This window comes from Takifugu flavidus, chromosome 9 (assembly GCF_003711565.1).
Source record: "Takifugu flavidus isolate HTHZ2018 chromosome 9, ASM371156v2, whole genome shotgun sequence".
NCBI classification, from domain to species: domain Eukaryota; kingdom Metazoa; phylum Chordata; class Actinopteri; order Tetraodontiformes; family Tetraodontidae; genus Takifugu; species Takifugu flavidus.
This window is the reverse complement of record NC_079528.1, coordinates 15,059,729-15,077,365: the sequence shown is the minus strand read 5'-3', so window position 1 is coordinate 15,077,365 and position 17,637 is coordinate 15,059,729. Positions and strand designations below refer to the sequence as shown.

Genomic DNA, 17,637 nt, shown 5'->3' with positions numbered 1-17,637 from the left:
TCCACAGAAGAATGGCACAACACAGACGTGCCACCTCTTCGGGTCAAGATTCAGGAGTCCACTTACACTTAAAGGAGAGCGGGCACTTCTTTGAGGATGGCCAAGTACGGGTACTGGGCAGAGAAGACCGCTGGTTTGAAAGGGTTGTCAAGGAAGCCATCCATGTCAAATTGGAAAAACCATCCTTGAACAGAGGTTGTGGGCTAAGGCACTTCCTATCACCCCCATACAATGCAGTCCTCCACTCCTTCCAACAACAAACCAAACATTCACATCATTTCAGGAGACCCAGTGACTCACCACCATGTCAGCCAGCAGACAAAGGGGAGACACCTCAACCGAAACTAGGTGACCACCCAGATCATTAGCAGGCTAATGTTCCACAATGGCTATATTTTCAAGCTCTGTCCCCAGAGAGTTCAGAACTGAACATAGATTTAGGCTCTTGAATGAGATAGAAGGCAAAACATCTTCAAAAGACAAGAAAACAGTCCAGTTGACAAAGAAAACTACCTTGGATAACTATGACCTGGATGATTGACAATCTACACAGACTTTTCTAAACTCTGCTAAATTAAGGTTGAGTGGGAGGGGTAAGAGAGACTACTCTGCTAAATATAAAAAATTAAGGGTTATTTGACACCCATTTAATAGTGGTATATATCAACCCAAGGGGGGGTGGGGGGTGGCTGGCCTTGTGTGCACGTGCATTCAAACAAAACTGGAAACTCACTGGCGGGATGAAGAGTGTGTCAGAGCTTTTATCAAAACACCTGTGTCATGTGATCGATGACGTTCGAATCTTTGCACTTCATCGCTGTTTGGCTTCGGCCTTCATTGCTTGAAAATGTTTTGAAGCTTTTCATTGGCTCATCTTTCAGTGTGTGTCATTGGCTCAAGGCATTTCAATGCATTCTGAGCCTTTGACAGATTTGAGTGGTTCAGTGCTAAACCAGCTATATTAGATGCATCGGTTTGCTTCAAAATATGGTTGTGAGGAGATAGAGATTTAGAGAGTAAAAGTTTTTTGGCAAGTTTCATGGTGAGTACCACCAATAAACAATGCTCTAAAGTTTGGGATCATTTTCATCTCATACCAGTTATTATATTTATACCAGTTATAATACAGTTTATGCTGTTTATCCCAGCATCCTCTTTTTTCCCTGGGAAAGGATATTCTCCAAAGCTGGGGAGCTGGTCAGCCAGAAGAGGGCCCGACAGAAGCCTGCCACAGTAGAAAAACTTAGATCTCTCAATAAAAACCTGTGAAGACAAATAACTGGTCTGCTTCTGATAATAATCATTCCAATTCAACCCTACAAGTCCCCCAATGACCCAAAACCATTATCTTGAAAGGTTTTCCTTAAACACTTCACACACAAAAGAAACAGTGTTTCTAAATTCACCATGAAAACACCATGATCATTTGCAAAATAGGAAGGATCTCTAATCCTGTTAGGGACATTCAGTACAGTTTTTAAATAATCTCAAAACTTTAAATAAACTCTTAATATAATTTGCATTTATTATTTGAGTTAATCTGGAATGTGTTTTCGAGTATGGGGGAGAGCATCTGCCTGTTTTACCGTAATAATGATATAACCATTCTTTGGTAGGAATGAACAAAGCACTTGACTGAATACACAGACCTAGCGGACCTTTTTTGCTCTCATGGGATTGAAACAGCTGTGGCTTCAGTTGTTCATCAGATGTAACCCTCACTGAAGTCTTGAAGCTTTGAATCTTTTCTGGCTCAAGTGTTCAGAAAGCCTCAGTGCTTCATTCTTTGTGTTTTTTGATGATTTGAGTGATTTGAGTAAAGTTAGATTTTTGTTTTTGATCAAAGCCATTTAGACTTTGATTTAGGTTTGCTTTTGATGTACTTTTGCTTTCCACACCTGATAAAGACAGGCTACTGAGCTAGTTCTGGTCTTAGCTGGCTGTAAAGGGCGTTCCCAATACTATTTTACCTTTTTAGCTAAAAATCTAAAATAATGAGCTCTATAAAGGATGTTGCGTCCATGTCTACAATAGTCAAACTAATTAAAGAAAGCCAGTATGTTGACGCAATTCAAATTTTAACTGCACAATCTCAAAAACACCCAAAGTCCAGGGCAGCATTATCTTTGCTGGGTTACTGCTACTATCACATCAACAACTTTAGCGGTTCTGCTGAATGCTATAAGCAGCTCACTCAGCTGTATCCAGAAGTGGAGGACTACAAGGTGTATTATGCTCTGTCCCTGTATAAAGCTGGTGCTTATCCTGAGGCCACTATGGCTTTGTCTGCTCTTTACAGCAGCAGCCACACCAAGATGCTCAGACTTCAAGCCTGCATCAAATATTGTGAGGAAGATTACTCTGCTGCTAAGTTGCTGCTAGAGAAGCTTCCCCAAGATGACCCCAACTACATCTACAATATGGGCTGTTTGCTTTACCAGGAAGGCAAGTACGAAGAGGCCTGTGTGAAGTTCACCTCTGGTGTAAAATTGATGGGGTATATTCCAGCATTGTCTTACAACATTGCCTTATGTTACTATAGCCTAAAAATGTACCCTCAAGCCCTTAAACAAATTGAATACATTAAAAACCAGGGTTTCAAGGAACATCTACAACTGAGCATTGAGATGATTTCAGAGGATGACGATTTCCACAGCATGGGAAACACACCGGAACATCATCAGACAGTTCTCATCAAAGCCTTAAACCTTAAAGCCGCCATTGAATATCAGCGGCAGAACCTTAAAATGGCTCAGGAGGCTTTGACACATCTGTCACCCCGATTCGAGCAAGAGTTAGATCCAGTGACTCTCCACAACCAGGCTCTATTGAACATGGATACAAAACCATCAGACGGTTTCAAGAAGTTGGCCTCCCTGTTGCAGCAGCCATTCTTTCCTCATGTCACCTTTGCAAATTTGCTGCTCCTCTACTGCAAATATGAGTATGTCTACCTAGCAGCTGATGTCCTGGCCGAGAATGCCCATCTTACCCACAAAATTTTCACACCATATATATACGAGTTACTGGATGCCTTGTTGATGAGTCAAAAAACACCGGAGGAAACTTTTAGGAAATTTGATGACATGTGTGGCAAACTATCTGAGCAAGTACGCAAGATGGCCAAAAAGGTACGAAGGCAGGCAAGAAATAAGGAAGCAAAGATGAAGACTGTGCAGGAATGCAAAGAAATTTTGGAGAAGTACACTGTGGTCATGATGGCCCAGGCAAAGATCTACTGGAACCGAGAGAACTATGATATGGTACAGAAGATTTTCCACAAATCATGGGAGATCTGGTGTGAGGATGACACTTTGAAGCTGAACATTGCTCATGTGCTTTTCATGCAGAACAAATATAAGAAGGCCATTAGCTTCTATGAGCCCATTGTCGTTAAACACAGTGATAATATTCTAAATGTAAGTGCTGTGGTCCTGGCCAACCTCTGTTTTTCCTATGTAATGACCTGCAGCAATACACAGGCCGAGGAGCTGATGAAGGAGATTGAAAAAAAAGAGAAACAGATCTCCAAAGATGACCCCAACAAGATGGTCTTCCACCACTGCATTGTAAATTTGGTAATAGGGATGTTGTACTGCACAAAGGGAAACTATGAGTTTGGCATTTCGCGTGTTATAAAGAACCTGGAGCCTTATGACAAGAAGTTGGGGACTGACACATGGTTTTACGCCAAGCAATGCTTTCTTTCTCTGCTGGAGAACATAGCCAAACATATGGTCATGCCAGTTGACTCTGTGATAAAGGAGTGTATTCATTTTCTGGAGCAGTGCATGAGATTTGGTAAAACAGTTCCTGCCCACATCCAGCATCCTCTGGAGGAGAGATGCATTCAAATCAGTAAAAATACTGTTGCTTATGAGGCTTGCAAACTCCTGACTCTTTTCTATGAAGTAACCTGCTGGAAATAGCGACATCATCCTGCTCACCGAAAGAACAAGTGTGCATTGAGGAAATTTTTTATATGAACAAATTGTTTTGCTCAAGTTCAATAAAACAACATATTCATCAAACTAAAACCTGTATTTGGTTTGTTGACGTTTTGGTCAGACAAGCACAGAATCAAATCAGAAATAAAATAATCTTAATTTTGTGCCACCCAGTACTTCAGGGAATTCTCTGCTCTTGTCAGAATTTGTTCTTTCAAACATATATGACACAGACAGTAAGACAACGAATGATTGAAAAAACTGATGTTTCAACAGTCATCAGCATGCATTCCTCTGGATCCCCACAGCAATGCTGGCAGATGCACTGCTGCTGTGCTGCTGGCACACTCCATCGATGTCCAGTAAAGCCCACAAGTTGTAATATAGTTCACCAGAACCGGCAGATGTTGCTGCAATCTCCAGTGACACATCTTCTGCCGACCCATCAATAAGACTGGCACACTCTTGTGTCATCCTTTCTACAGCAGCCTGAGCATTGCTTTGATAAGTAAAGCCTGCCTGTTTAAACCGTAGATCTTAGATGGTGGCCACAGACATGGAGTTCACCTTTTCCAAGCCACTGAATTTTTAATTTAAATTAGTTTTTAAATGTTGCCATGTGTGGCACCAATACAAGGAGCCATTTGGGCACATTGAGCAGAAGTTACAAGTCTGAACATTTTGGCTAAAGGAATTGCCTTTGACCCTGACACTCTCCTTTCCTCTGAAAGCTCAACACTTACCTGATAGAATGGCTGTCAGGCACTGGTTCATTGCTGCATAGTCATTAGCACAGAAAGGCACTCTGTCAGTGCTAAGTGATGCCAGGGGTGCCCCTAAACAGGGCTATTGAATTAATTTGTACTTGGGGCCAGTTCAAGAATCTGAGGAAAAATAAGGGGCCAGAGAATATGAGAAATCATGGTAACAAAGAAATTGCAACAACATACTGAAAGAGTCAATATATTCTATTTTATAAATGCGGAACAGCATTTGCACATAAATCTATACATGGACTATGACTGCAATAACTTTAGTCTAGTCTGAACATAAATCAGACACCATAGAATCAGTCTAGGCAAGCCACATCACAGATACTTAAGATTGCACTCATTTAAGTGACAGGCAGCATCAAATGCATCTCAAACAAAGTGCATAGTATGCCTCTAATTATAAAAATGTAACAGTGCATGGCACTTTATCAAGCAAAACATTTCAAAATCAAGAATCACAATCAGAGCCTTAGTTGACCTCTTGACATTTTTTCCTCATTTGCCTATATTGAAATTACAGATGAACCATATCTTATCAAGAAAAACATTAAGTACATAATATGAGATGAATAACATTAATTACATCAAAGTGTCCTGTATATTTTTCTGAGGCATCGCTGCTAATTCAGAAATCCAAGAGCACCACGTGTCTTTTAGATCCCATCCCAACACACCTGTTGAAGGATGTTTTACCATTGATAGGCAGTTCTATCCTGGTCCAGATCAATGGTTCTTTAGTGTCAGGTTATGTCCTACAAGGTGGCAGTGATTAAGCCGTTGCTTAAGAAACCATCACTGGATCCTGACGTATTAGCAAACTATAGGCCAATATCCAACCTTCCTTTTATCTTTAAAACTCTTGAGAAGGTGGTGGTGACTCAGTTACTGGAGCACCTGCAGAGGAACAGCCTGTTTGAGATGTTTCAGTCAGGCTTTAGAGCTCACCACAGCACAGAAACAGCACTTCTACTAATGATCTAATGATCTTTTCATAGCTTCAAATCATGGACTGGTCTCTATGCTGGTTCTGCTGGACCTCAGTGCTGCTTTTGATACAGTTGATCACAGCATCCTGTTGCAGAGACTGGAACATGTGATTGGGATTAAAGGGACAGCACTAGACTGGTTTAGATCATATTTATCTGATAGATACCAGTTTGCTCATGTTCATGGCATTAACTCTTCATACAGTATCAATCAATCAATCAATCTTTATTTATATAGCGTCTTACAATCAGAATTGTTTCAAGGCGCTTTCCAGAATCCCAGGGCCTAACCCCAGACAAGCAACAGTGGCAAGGAAAAACTCCCCTTTAACAGGAAGAAACCTTGAGCAGGACCAGGTTCATGTAAGGGGACCCTCCTGCTGATGGCCGGCTGGGTAGAGAGAGAGGAGTGGAGTGGAGCAGAGCGGAGCATGGAAATACATACAAAAATACATTATATTGAATTAAATTGAATTGAATAAGCTGCTGGTTGAGTGGGTCAGCGGGGTCAGAGGTCAGTATACAGCTCTACCTGTAAATGGATACAGAAGGGGGGGGGGGCAGAAAAACTACACAGGAAATAGCATTACTAGTCTACTTGATGAGGAGAGGAGAGGAGAGGAGAGGAGAGGAGAGAGAGGAGAGGAGAGGAGAGGAGAGGAAACCATGACCCAGTGGGGTGACAGAGGCCTGTCAGGTGATCATGTTTCTGGACCCCAGCAGCCTTGGCCTATAGCAGCATAGCTAAGATGTTAACCTAATGATTAGATGACCCCCTAAGTATGATAGTTTGTCTGTCTATGATAATAACTGGAACTACAGAATTAGTAACAATAAGCTTTTTCAAAAAGGTAGGTTTTAAGTCTAATCTTAAAAGTAGAGATGGAGTCAGCCTCCCGTACCTGGACAGGGAGCTGGTTCCATAGCAGGGGGGCCTGGTAGCTAAATGCTTGGCCCAGTACGGTTAGCCATGGAGTTCCACAAGGTTCTGTACTTGGACCAATCATTTTCACCTTGTACATGCGTCTCTTTGGAAACATTATTCGGCAGCATGGGATAAATTTTCATTGTTATGCTGATGATACTCAGCTATATTTATCCATGAACCCAGAGAAGACAGAGCAGTTAGTGAAGCTTCAGACCTGTCTTAAAGACATAAAGTCTTGGATGTCTTCAAATTTCCTCCTCCTTAACTCAGGAAAAACTGAGGTCATGATAGATTAGATCAACATCAACTGCAGACCCTTCTATTCTCCGCGTGAGTTCGCTTCATTCATTCTGGCCTCTGTTTACATCTCGCCAGATGCGGACGTGCGCGAGGCTCAGTGCACGCTCGCGGACCGTATTCAACAAGTGGAGCGGACCTATCCCGACGCTCTGGTTATCGTGCTTGGTGACTTTAATCAGAGCAACCTGAGATACGAGCTCCCCAGGTCCAAACAGTTTATCAAATGCCCCACCAGAGCAGAGAACACGCTGGATCACTGCTACACCACAGTGAAGGACGCGTATCGGGCTATCCCCCGTGCTGCGCTAGGACTGTCTGATCACGTGATGGTCCACCTGATCCCCACATACAGACAGAAACTCAAACTAACAAAGCCATCCATGAGAACCACGAAGAGATGGACCAGTGAGGCTGTGGAGGAGCTGCGCACGTGCTTGGACACAACTGACTGGGACATGTTTAAAGGGGCCACACATGATCTGGATGAGTACACGGACACTGTGACCTCATATATCCACTTTTGTGAGGAGCGCATTCTACCAACGCGCACTAGGGTGAGTTACTCCAATGACAAGCCCTGGTTCACACCGAGACTCAGACAGATCAGGAAAGAAAAGGAAGCAGCGCTGAAAAGTGGAGACAGAGACTGCTACAGAGAGGCCAAATACCGGTTTAGCAAGGAACTGAGGAGAGCTAAATCTGTGTATTCGGAGAAACTTCAGCAGCAGTTTACTGCTAACGACTCTGCTTCTGTGTGGAGAGGCCTGAGGCAGATCACCGACTACAGGCCTCAGGCTTCAAAGGGTCAGGACGACAAAGCCCTTTGTCAGAGCCTGTCCCTCCACTATGCCCGCTTTGACACCTCGTCAGCCATGCCCAACACCTCCCCTCCCCCCAGTGTCACTGCCCCCATGGACCTTACTCCATCAAAGGCAGTCCCCTCCTCCTCCCCCCCTCCACTCACCATCAGTCCCCCCCCCATCACTTACCACCAGTTCCCCCCTCCTCCCCCCCTTTGTTCACCATCAGTGAGCAGGATGTGCGCAGGCAGTTCGCCAGGCTGAACCCGCGCAAGGCCCCTGGCCCGGACGGCGTGTCTCCCTCCACCCTGAGGCACTGCGCAGAGGAGCTGACTCCTGTCTTCACAGACATCTTCAACTCCTCCCTGGAGTCGTGCCAGGTGCCAGCCTGCCTCAAAACCTCAACCATCGTCCCCGTCCCCAAGAAGCCACGGATCACTGGGCTTAACAACTACAGACCTGTGGCGCTCACCTCTGTAGTCATGAAGTCCTTAGAGCGCCTGATCCTGCCACACCTCAAGTCCATCACCACCCCCCTCCTGGATCCACTGCAGTTCGCCTACAGAGCCAACAGATCTGTGGACGACGCGGTCAACCTGGCCCTTCACTCCACCCTGCAGCATCTGGACTCCCCGGGAACCTACGCGAGGATCCTGTTCGTGGACTTCAGCTCTGCATTCAATACCATCCGCCCCACTCTGCTACAGGACAAGCTGTCCCAGCTTAGTGTGCCTGACTCCCTCTGCAGGTGAGAGAGAAGAAATGGGGTACTTCTTGTCAAAGTGACAGGTTGACCTTTCCCTGAACCCGCCCACATCTGTTCCCCCCCCCCCCCCACCTCCCTTTCCCGCCTTTCCCGCCTTTTTTTAATAAGGGCAACAGTTACAAAACAGTTTTGCCATAGTCCTGGCATAGCCATCTGTGGACAACATGAGTAGTTCTACATCCTTGATTGGTGAGACGGCTGTGACCGTTATAAGAGAATTGTGTGGAAAAGTAGTTGAAAAATCCACGGTGTTTGTACAGCGTTCTCAGGCGTCACCTTCTGAGCCTTTGCAGCAAGAATGGTCTTTGGAGCCTTATAGTCAAACAGGGAGTTTTGGGTATGTGTTCCGTTACAAGACGGGGGAGCTGATTCTCTATCAGCGGGAAGAATCTTCCAGTGAGGGGCCTATGTTGTCGGCTACGATGTCTTCCAATGACTGGGGTGTGTTGAAACTGATCAAACCGAGAATGGTGTGTGTGACTGAAGAAGGCTGTGAAGAAAGAAACAACACAGAACAGAAACCTTCCACAGAACAAACATTTGTGAGCATTTGGTTGACGAAAACCTCGGGTACGGGAAGATGGTTCTATCGTGCTAGCTACAAGATGCAGATGGAAGAGATGTCAGGGAAACCGAGACAGTATTTTGTCTTGGATCTTTTTAGCTCAGACTGTGGGGTTTTCAGCAACGTGTTGACTCTACCTCTTGCAGCATGGAAAAGATGCATGAAATGGATGATAAAATCACAAAATTTTTTCACCATTGTCGTCTTTGGAACAACACTGTGGTGACGAAAAAAAGAGTCCTCCCTCGTGTAAGCCCACACCCATATCTCAAATGTATAAAAGACGTTCGTCTGAACCATACGTTACCCACTACCGGAGTGAAACACTAAGGAGAGCATGTCTACCAACAGAAGCGTCAAGAGCGGATCTGACAATCCGAGCAATTCCTATCTGTGGGATGAGGATGAGACACAAGCGGAACGCCCTCAACGTCGGCTTCGGCCTCGCAGGCTGGACTTTGACTCACTCATCCAACGCTTGGATCCCACGGATTCTAAGGAGTCTCTCACTCCTTGGCTAAGCCCTCCACCAACCCCACCCCTCGGACGCTCGGCATCGGATCCTGGGGTGTCCAGTCCTCACTCACCCTCACTGACACCACCCGTCAGAGACTCAGCATCACTTCCAGAGCTGTCCGAGTCTCTTCTCCAAGGCAGAGATCCTGCGCCGTCTCCGGCTTCTTCACGTCCAGGTTCTCCAATCTCTGTGAGCGGTGTGGAGAGTCTTTCACGCTCAACAACCCCTGATCTGCCTTTGCCCGACGACGCATCGGATCTCCCCGGGGGTGTATGTAACGGTGCTGACCAGCTTGACGGCTGGGCATCTGAATTCTTTGGTCTGGTAAAAAAAGGCGTTCTTCATCTACTTAGCGTCGTCCTGGACCTGTACAAGGGTGAGGTTTGCAACGGATGTCGGATCGACCACCCCAGCCAGCGCCAACACCAGTGTTTGGATGTGATCGAACCGGGTTTCTACCGCAACAACTTTTACATGTTGATGAAAAGACTCTACACACCCAAGTTCATTCCTGCTATTCAAAATTTCCTGAAAGCGTGCGGTGTCAACGCTGACTACGTGAAAGTCAAGATCGCCGCAGAGACCCTTTTGTTCGAGCTGAAATCCAGCGAATTAATCTACACTCCCATCCAACAAATGTACGAGAGTATCGCCGACAACGACAGCGAGATTAAACAGGAACATCTGGACACGGTGACTCAGTACTGGACTGAAAACACTTATATCTGAAAACACCATTTTCAGATATAAAATGGGGAGCTTCTGGGGAAAAGTTGTAAACGATGTAGAAGGTGTCAAGATCCAATTGATCAAGGGTCAGATAATAAACATCTTGTACCAGGCTATTGAGAACAAAACGGCTTCAAACAAAAACATCTTGCTGGAAAAAACCAGAACGTGTGCAGGACCCGCACTTTGGGAAGAGATGGTAAATGACACGATGCTTATGAGCAAATCTGGATTGTCGGATTGTTTTAAAGTAATTTTTAAAGAACTGTCCAACGATGTTGTAAAACCATGTCATATGATAGCCTTTTATGCTTTGCTCATTGATGTGACCAGCAGACTTGTGCAAAACAACCATTCTGTAAGCATCTTGGAAGAACTTGGAAAATTACACGATGATATCTGCCTCAGTCTAGATCATAAAGTCTTAACTCAAACTCTACTGATGATAACGCATTGGTCTTGGACTAGTTTTTGACTATCTGTACTTTCACATTACAAATGTTACAAATGTATTTGCTCATGTTACTCACAAAATGTATTTACTCATGTTACTCACAAAATGTGTATGCTAAAGATTTCTTAACAGCTAATAAAAAAATAAATACCTCTCAAACGAGCATCCCTTCTCATTCTGTTTTCAACATGTCTGAGACACGCTTCATGGAAAAAGTGTACTATGATCCCGCGCATCCCGGTAGCCTCGGTGGTGTAGAGCGGCTCCATAAGGGGGTGCAAGAAGAAATGGGAAAGACGGTTCCTCGAGAAAATGTTAAAACATTTCTACAGGGACAGGACGCTTACACTCTACACAAACCGGCCAGGATACATTTTCCAAGAAACAGGGTTTTCGCCCCCCGCCCTTTAAACCAATTTCAAGCGGACCTGTGCGATATGCAAGCCCTGTCGGAGCATAATGACGGATATAATTATTTATTAACGGTCATAGACATATTTTCCAAAAAAGCTTACGTCAGGGCTCTGAAGAGAAAATCAGCGGCTGAGGTGGTAAAGGCGTTTGAATCCATTTTTGAGTCAAGTCAGACGCCTGAAAAAATACAAACTGATGCGGGGAAAGAATTTTTTAACAAGAGTTTTGAAGCTTTGATGAGAAAACACAATATCGTTCATTTTTCCACCGCCAGCCACCTTAAGGCCTCTGTGATTGAAAGATTTAATCGTACATTAAAAGGTAGAATGTGGAGATATTTTACAGCAAACAACACTCTGCGATACACCGACGTCTTACAAGACTTGGTGAAAAGCTATAATCACAGTTATCACAGCAGTATCAAGATGAAACCCGCTGAGGTAACCTCGGAGAACACTTTTAAAGTGTTTCAAAACTTGTACGGTAAATCTGAAAACCGACGGAAGGTTGAAACCAAGATGAATTTCAAGAAGGGGGACCTAGTTAGAATTTCAAAACTGAGAGGAGTGTTTGATAAAAAATATGAACAGAGTTTTACGAACGAGGTGTTTACGGTATCTGAACGCATCCCTCGCGACCCTCCAGTGTACAAGTTAAAAGATTACGATGGAGAACCCATCCAAGGGTCATTTTATGAGCCAGAGCTACAAAAGGTAACGATGGGGGAAGACAGACTTTTCCACGTAGAAAAGATTCTGAAGCATCGCGTCGTCAGGGGTGAAAAGCAAGTCTTTGTAAGTTGGAAAAACTGGCCGGAGAAATTCAACAGCTGGATCAAAGCCGCAGATTTAAAGAACGTATAAAAATCAACTCGCGATCGCAACGGATATCATTTCATCATGTACGGTCCGAAGGACGAGGGTTTTTTTATTACCCTACCCTCCAACGCCAGCGTCGATGTTTTTAAAGAAAACACGAGTTCCAGTTACCGCGTGGATTTGCCTCAACATATCGATTTAGAGGGAAGCTGGGAAGTAGCTTTAACGCAGATTTCATACCCGCACACCTTTTATCACCTTTATCAGGAGGATGCCTACTTTTACTGGAGGGAAAAACCTCAAGAACCGGCCACGGAGAGCGAGGTGCATCGTCAAGAGATGAGAGAATCATATTTCAACGCCATCTCAGCCTTTAGATTCGAGATGGACGGACAATTTAGAAGAATAAAGTCTGATATTTACCTCGTCTATGACAGTCTTCTGAAAAGATTTGATTTCCAATCGGGAGGTAAAACCCACGTACTCTTCGAAGGACCCCTGGCATATTTGATGGGTATGAAATCAGGGGAATGGTTTACGTTTGACCAAAGGTATGCGTACTATCCCTGCGATTTACGAGCTGGGTTTTATCACATGTATTGTTACAGCGACGTAGTTGCACCGCAGATGGTCGGCGACGTTTATGCGCCACTTTTGAGAACGATTGATGTAAAAGGAACGTTCGGTGAAATCGTCACACAGTATTTCAATCCTGCTTACTATTTACCGGTGTCCAAAAACCACATTGAAAACATTCAGGTGGAGATAAAAACGGATCAAAACAAACCGGTAAAATTTTCATACGGCAAGACTATCGCGACTCTCCACTTTAGACCTAGAACTTGAACCCCAGGGTTATATATATTCCAATCGCCCGCGTCCTCATCATTCATTTTCAGGAGGCTGATCAGCTATCCACACACAAAGTGTTCAAGGCTAAGAGAAAAATAGAGAAAAAGAAAATGGCTCGGGTAGGTTTGAGAGAAGATCCTCACCGATTTGTACAATATTATGAGAGTCAAGTAGGGGGGAATTTGCCGGGGTTTTACGGTGCACCGGTCATGTACGGTCGGGGGATAGGATCTTTGTTTTCTAAATTATTTCGTTTCGTCAGCCCTTTGGCCAAGAAAGGTTTCGAAATAGCTAAACCTCATCTTAAAGCCGCTGCGAGTAACATCGCCTCCAACGCCGTCAAACACGTGATGGAACGGTTCGCCGGTGATCAAGAAGATGATCAAGAGATGAAGCAAGAAGGATCCGGGGGCATTATGGTGTTGTCGCGTAGGAAGAGAAGACGACCCCCCGGAGAACGCATCCCCTCGAGCTTTAATAAACAGCCGTTCGGTAAAAGGAAGAAATCAGTTGCAAAAGGCCGTCGTGTGAAGAAGAAGTCCGTCCGGAGCTCTGATATTTTTTAAGAATATCTTTTCTTTGAGAAAAAAGAAAATGGCTCTAGTACATCAGAAATCTCCAGAGTGTACTCTGGCCGAATTGGATTTATTTTCAGCACCTATGACGCAGCTGTCTATCGATGAAAAAACCTACACGGAAATTTCTCCCCTGTCAGCCATCACCGACGGGGGACCCATTGAGTTTTTCATCCCCGGAGACGGGGACCGGTATCTGGATCTGAACGACACTCTGTTGCATCTCCGTGTAAAAATCACCAACCCTAACGGATCGAACCTAGCTAATGACGCAGCGGTGGGTCTTATCAATTATCCTCTAAATACAATTTTCAGTCAATGCGACGTGACCCTGGGGGATCGACTCATCTCTCAGTCGAGCGCTACCCACCCCTATCGCTGCATGATTGAGACCCTGCTCAACTTTTCACCGGGCACGCTCTCCAGTCAGTTTACCGGGGGTCTTTTTTACAAAGATACCGCCGGGTCAGTGGACTCTATCGTGCTCGTGAACGGTCCAAATAAAGGGTTAACGAGGAGAGCCGCGTCCACAGCCCGTTCCAGAGAAGTACACCTGCTCGGTCCTCTCCACGGGGACATCTTTTTCTGCGAGAGACTATTGCTCAACTCTGTCGATTTGAGAATTAAACTGACGCGAGCCAACGATGCTTTCTGCCTCATGGGGGCGCGTGACTCTGCTTTTAGCCTAAAAGTACTGGGGGCTTCCCTATTTGTTAAAAAAGTAGCCGTGTCCCCTGCAGTCAGGTTAGGTCACGCCGCCACCTTAATGAAGGGCAACGCTCTCTACCCCCTTTCACGCGTTAATGTGAAAACTTACTCTATTCCGGCAAACTCTAGGGTTTGCAACCAGGAGAATCTGTTTCTGGGTAGCATACCAAAGTACGTGGTTCTGGGTATGGTACACCACGAGGCTTTCACAGGAAGACGAGACCTGTCGCCTTTTAATTTCAGACACTATGACATCGAATACCTGGCTCTCTGTCAGGACGGCCGGCAAGTTCCGGCTAAAGCTTTCCAACCCGATTTTAACAACGGGGTGTCCGTCAGAGAATTCTACAACATGTTCCTGGCTACCGGGAGACATCTCAAAGATTTACCCCTGAGTATCAGCCGTGATGACTTTAATGACGGCTACTCTCTGTTTGTGTTTAATCTCAATCCGAGCGATGACAACGACGCACTGTCTACCGTCTCAAACGGAAACCTCAGGCTGGAGTTGAGATTTAGAACACCCCTGCCGCACACCGCGACCCTTATCGTCTACGCCTGTTACGATTCTATTCTGGAGATCAACGCCAAGAGGCAGGTGCTGGTGGACTATTATTAAAAGATGGACAACGTTCAACTAGAGAACCTTCTGCATAGCCTGCTGGGAGATGTGTTTTGCGGGGTGTGGGCGTCCGATCAACTGCCCATGCTGAATCCCTCTTTTAGAACCCCGGCCTACTTTATCGTCAACACACATCCGGCTCACATGCCGGGGGAGCACTGGTTAGCTTTGACGCTGGAAAATGGTGGCATAGCCACCTTTTTTGATTCTTATGGATTTCCGCCGGACTTTGATCACTACCCTCCGAGCATCTTACAGTTTCTGGAAAAACGTTCTAAAAACATTGAGTACCACGACGTTCAGTTGCAGCACCACATGTCGACGGTCTGCGGACAACATTGCATCTATTACCTCTGTCACCGCGCGTGCGGGCTATCTTTTGATCAAGTACTGTCTTTGTACAATGATGATGTAATAAAGAATGACTTCATGGTGTACGACTATGTGAGGAAATATCAGCGCTGTATTAGAAATAAAATCAATGGTCCCTCCAAGCAGGGGTGTTGTTTTTTGCAATGTTTTAAAGATTTTTAAAGTTTTTGAATGAATGACTGTACGCTCGAAAAAATGTTTAATAAACGCTTTATTGGTAAAAGACAAAACTTTGTGTATTACATTTATTCACGATGAAATGTTAATCCAACGCGGGGGGTCATTTGTTCGTCTTCTAGTTTTTGACGGTAGATCCGCAGGTGTTTCAGAGTCTTGAGATCCGATCGCATCCATCTTGAGGAGTCGGTATTGATTACGCGCTTGTGGGTTACTTATAGAAGACAAAGGGATGTTTAATTCTGAGAGAGTATTTAAAAAATGTGTCCATCCGGGAGGTTCAGAACCCTCTGATTTTTTCTTTTTAAAAGGAAACAAGAGTCGTTTGAATAGATCGATCATGTGAGACCCTTTTACAACGTTGCCCCGGTACACAAATTCCCCTTTTGTATTCCAAACATCGTGACGGTCGGATAATTTCTTTAAGACGTATTCGGCGTTCTTGCGATCTCGCGGTGGGAGGCTCTGCAACACGTCGTCGATGATGCTATCGGACGTCCGTACGTCCGTCCCAGAATCTGCCTCTGCCTCCGTCTTTGTCAGATTCTCTGTCAGATTCTCTGTCTGATCCTGCTTCACAAAGGTCAGATATCTTTGCAGTAACGCGTTATATTTTTTAATTTTTTCATGAGAGCTCAGCCCCTGCTCGTTTAAGATGGCTCTCATCCTAGCATCCAAATCGTCCTCCGCGACATCTCTGATGGACTGGGAGGGTCGCGTCAGGCGGTTGAGTTGATGAGGGGTGACGAGAAACATTTTTTGGGCCTTTTTCAAAGTCATTTTCGTATCAATCCTCCGACGAGGTTCCCGATCAAAGGTACCACCGCTGAGAGGAGAGGTAAAAGAAATCCGCCCGTCTGCTTCTTTAGAACCTGTTGCTTCCTCTTTAAACTGGTTCTTTTATCAGCCAACAGTTTGATAATTTTTTTCTGTCTCTTCAGTTTTTTAAATTGAGAAGGAGTCAGGGGGACGTTTCCTTTTAGAAGATTTAAAGAAATCTCACACAGTGTCTGGATAAAATCCGGGGAGCTGTGAATAAGAATGTCTCTACGTTTCTTGGGTGTGGCACGGTACAGGGCCTTCAGCAGGGGTGCGTTTCTTTTTATACGCGCTGACATGATGATCTACGTCGACGCTCTGGGGATGTAAACGGCCGCTTGCTGGTGAGGAAGTACACCCGTCCTCAGTCTGTACGGATCTGGGCAGACGGGGGTGAGATCCACTATTAAATACCCGTGAGGGTCTTTTGTGGCGTCTTCAAAACTCTCCAAGAAAAATGTCTTTTGTGATGGAAAAATCTGATGAGCCAATATATTCATTTGTAGTTTATCCCGTGGGTTTTTAAACATGACCAAATAATTGCTGTTCAAACTGATGGTCCGACTGTGTTTACCCTGGTGAAACACGTTTTGAGTCAACATCATAACACTCATGTTTCTGTGGTGGCGATACTGTGTAAAAATCTTTACCACTTCAGGATGGTCAGAGGCTTGAAAAATAACATCGTCCAAAATAATCAAATGCTTTTGATCAGGAGGAAACAGTGTTTCATCTTCAAAAGAATCAGGCAGACCTTTCACAAATTTAATGTTTTTAATCATCTTTTGCAGTTCAGTGTACATAGGTTGAAAAGAGGTATAAATCCACACGATATTGTCAGGTACAACATTTATTACACGGTCACAGTTTTCCAATACATTTTTTACAAAATAGGTCTTTCCACACCCGCTCGGACCCACGATTAAACAAGAAAAAGGAAAGATAAACCTAGGATCAAATTCAATTTCCTGCATTTCTAATACCCGAAAGGCAGAGTTGTTCCGTCAGCAAAGAGTCGTCTTTTGTCATACACCACCCTAAATTTTTTATCAAATGACACATTTCTCAATGCAAAACCCTTTTTATCACGTCTGATGCTGTGTTGACGGATCTCGATCGTGTTTCCCTCTTGTTTATTACTCAGGTAACCCTCCACCAGCTCTCTGACACTGTCAAAGCTCACACGCTCACAACATTCCCGGGTCTGAGTGATACCTTTCACACGCATGACGACTTTCTTTTTATTTCGTGTTTGGTACGCGTAACTCTTGGGACCCGCCGCTGCAAACTCTTGAATGCTGTCACCATCCAGTTCATCCGTCAGGTCACCTAAATAGTTACCCAGCTCTAGAGGTTTCTCACCCTCTTTGACCAGATAGATTAAACTATCTGTGTCGATGTAAAACACTCTGTCTTGTAGTTTTTCCAGATAACTGTACAGCTTCAGTCGTGCGTGTGCTGTGGTGAATGCTGCAATAAAAACATTACTCTGTTTACCTGGGGGTTGAACGTACC

The 17,637-nt window shown here is 44.7% G+C and overlaps 2 protein-coding genes across 2 annotated transcripts in view; one reads left to right on the top strand and one right to left on the bottom strand.

The window, feature by feature from the left end:
• LOC130531845 (uncharacterized) overlaps window positions 1–17,637 on the bottom strand; it is a 447,745-nt gene that overhangs the window by 427,826 nt on the left and 2,282 nt on the right. The gene's annotated exons all lie outside the window — the stretch shown is intronic.
• Window positions 1,995–3,929, top strand: LOC130531877 (tetratricopeptide repeat protein 30A-like). Its single transcript, XM_057044053.1, has one exon. It carries the CDS (start codon window positions 1,995–1,997, stop codon window positions 3,927–3,929), a length of 1,935 nt encoding a protein of 644 aa, XP_056900033.1.

Excerpts from the sequence above, each read along its gene's own strand:
- LOC130531877 (XM_057044053.1), top strand. The coding sequence starts at position 1,995 with ATGAGCTCTATAAAGGATGTTGCGTCCATGTCTACAATAGTCAAACTA.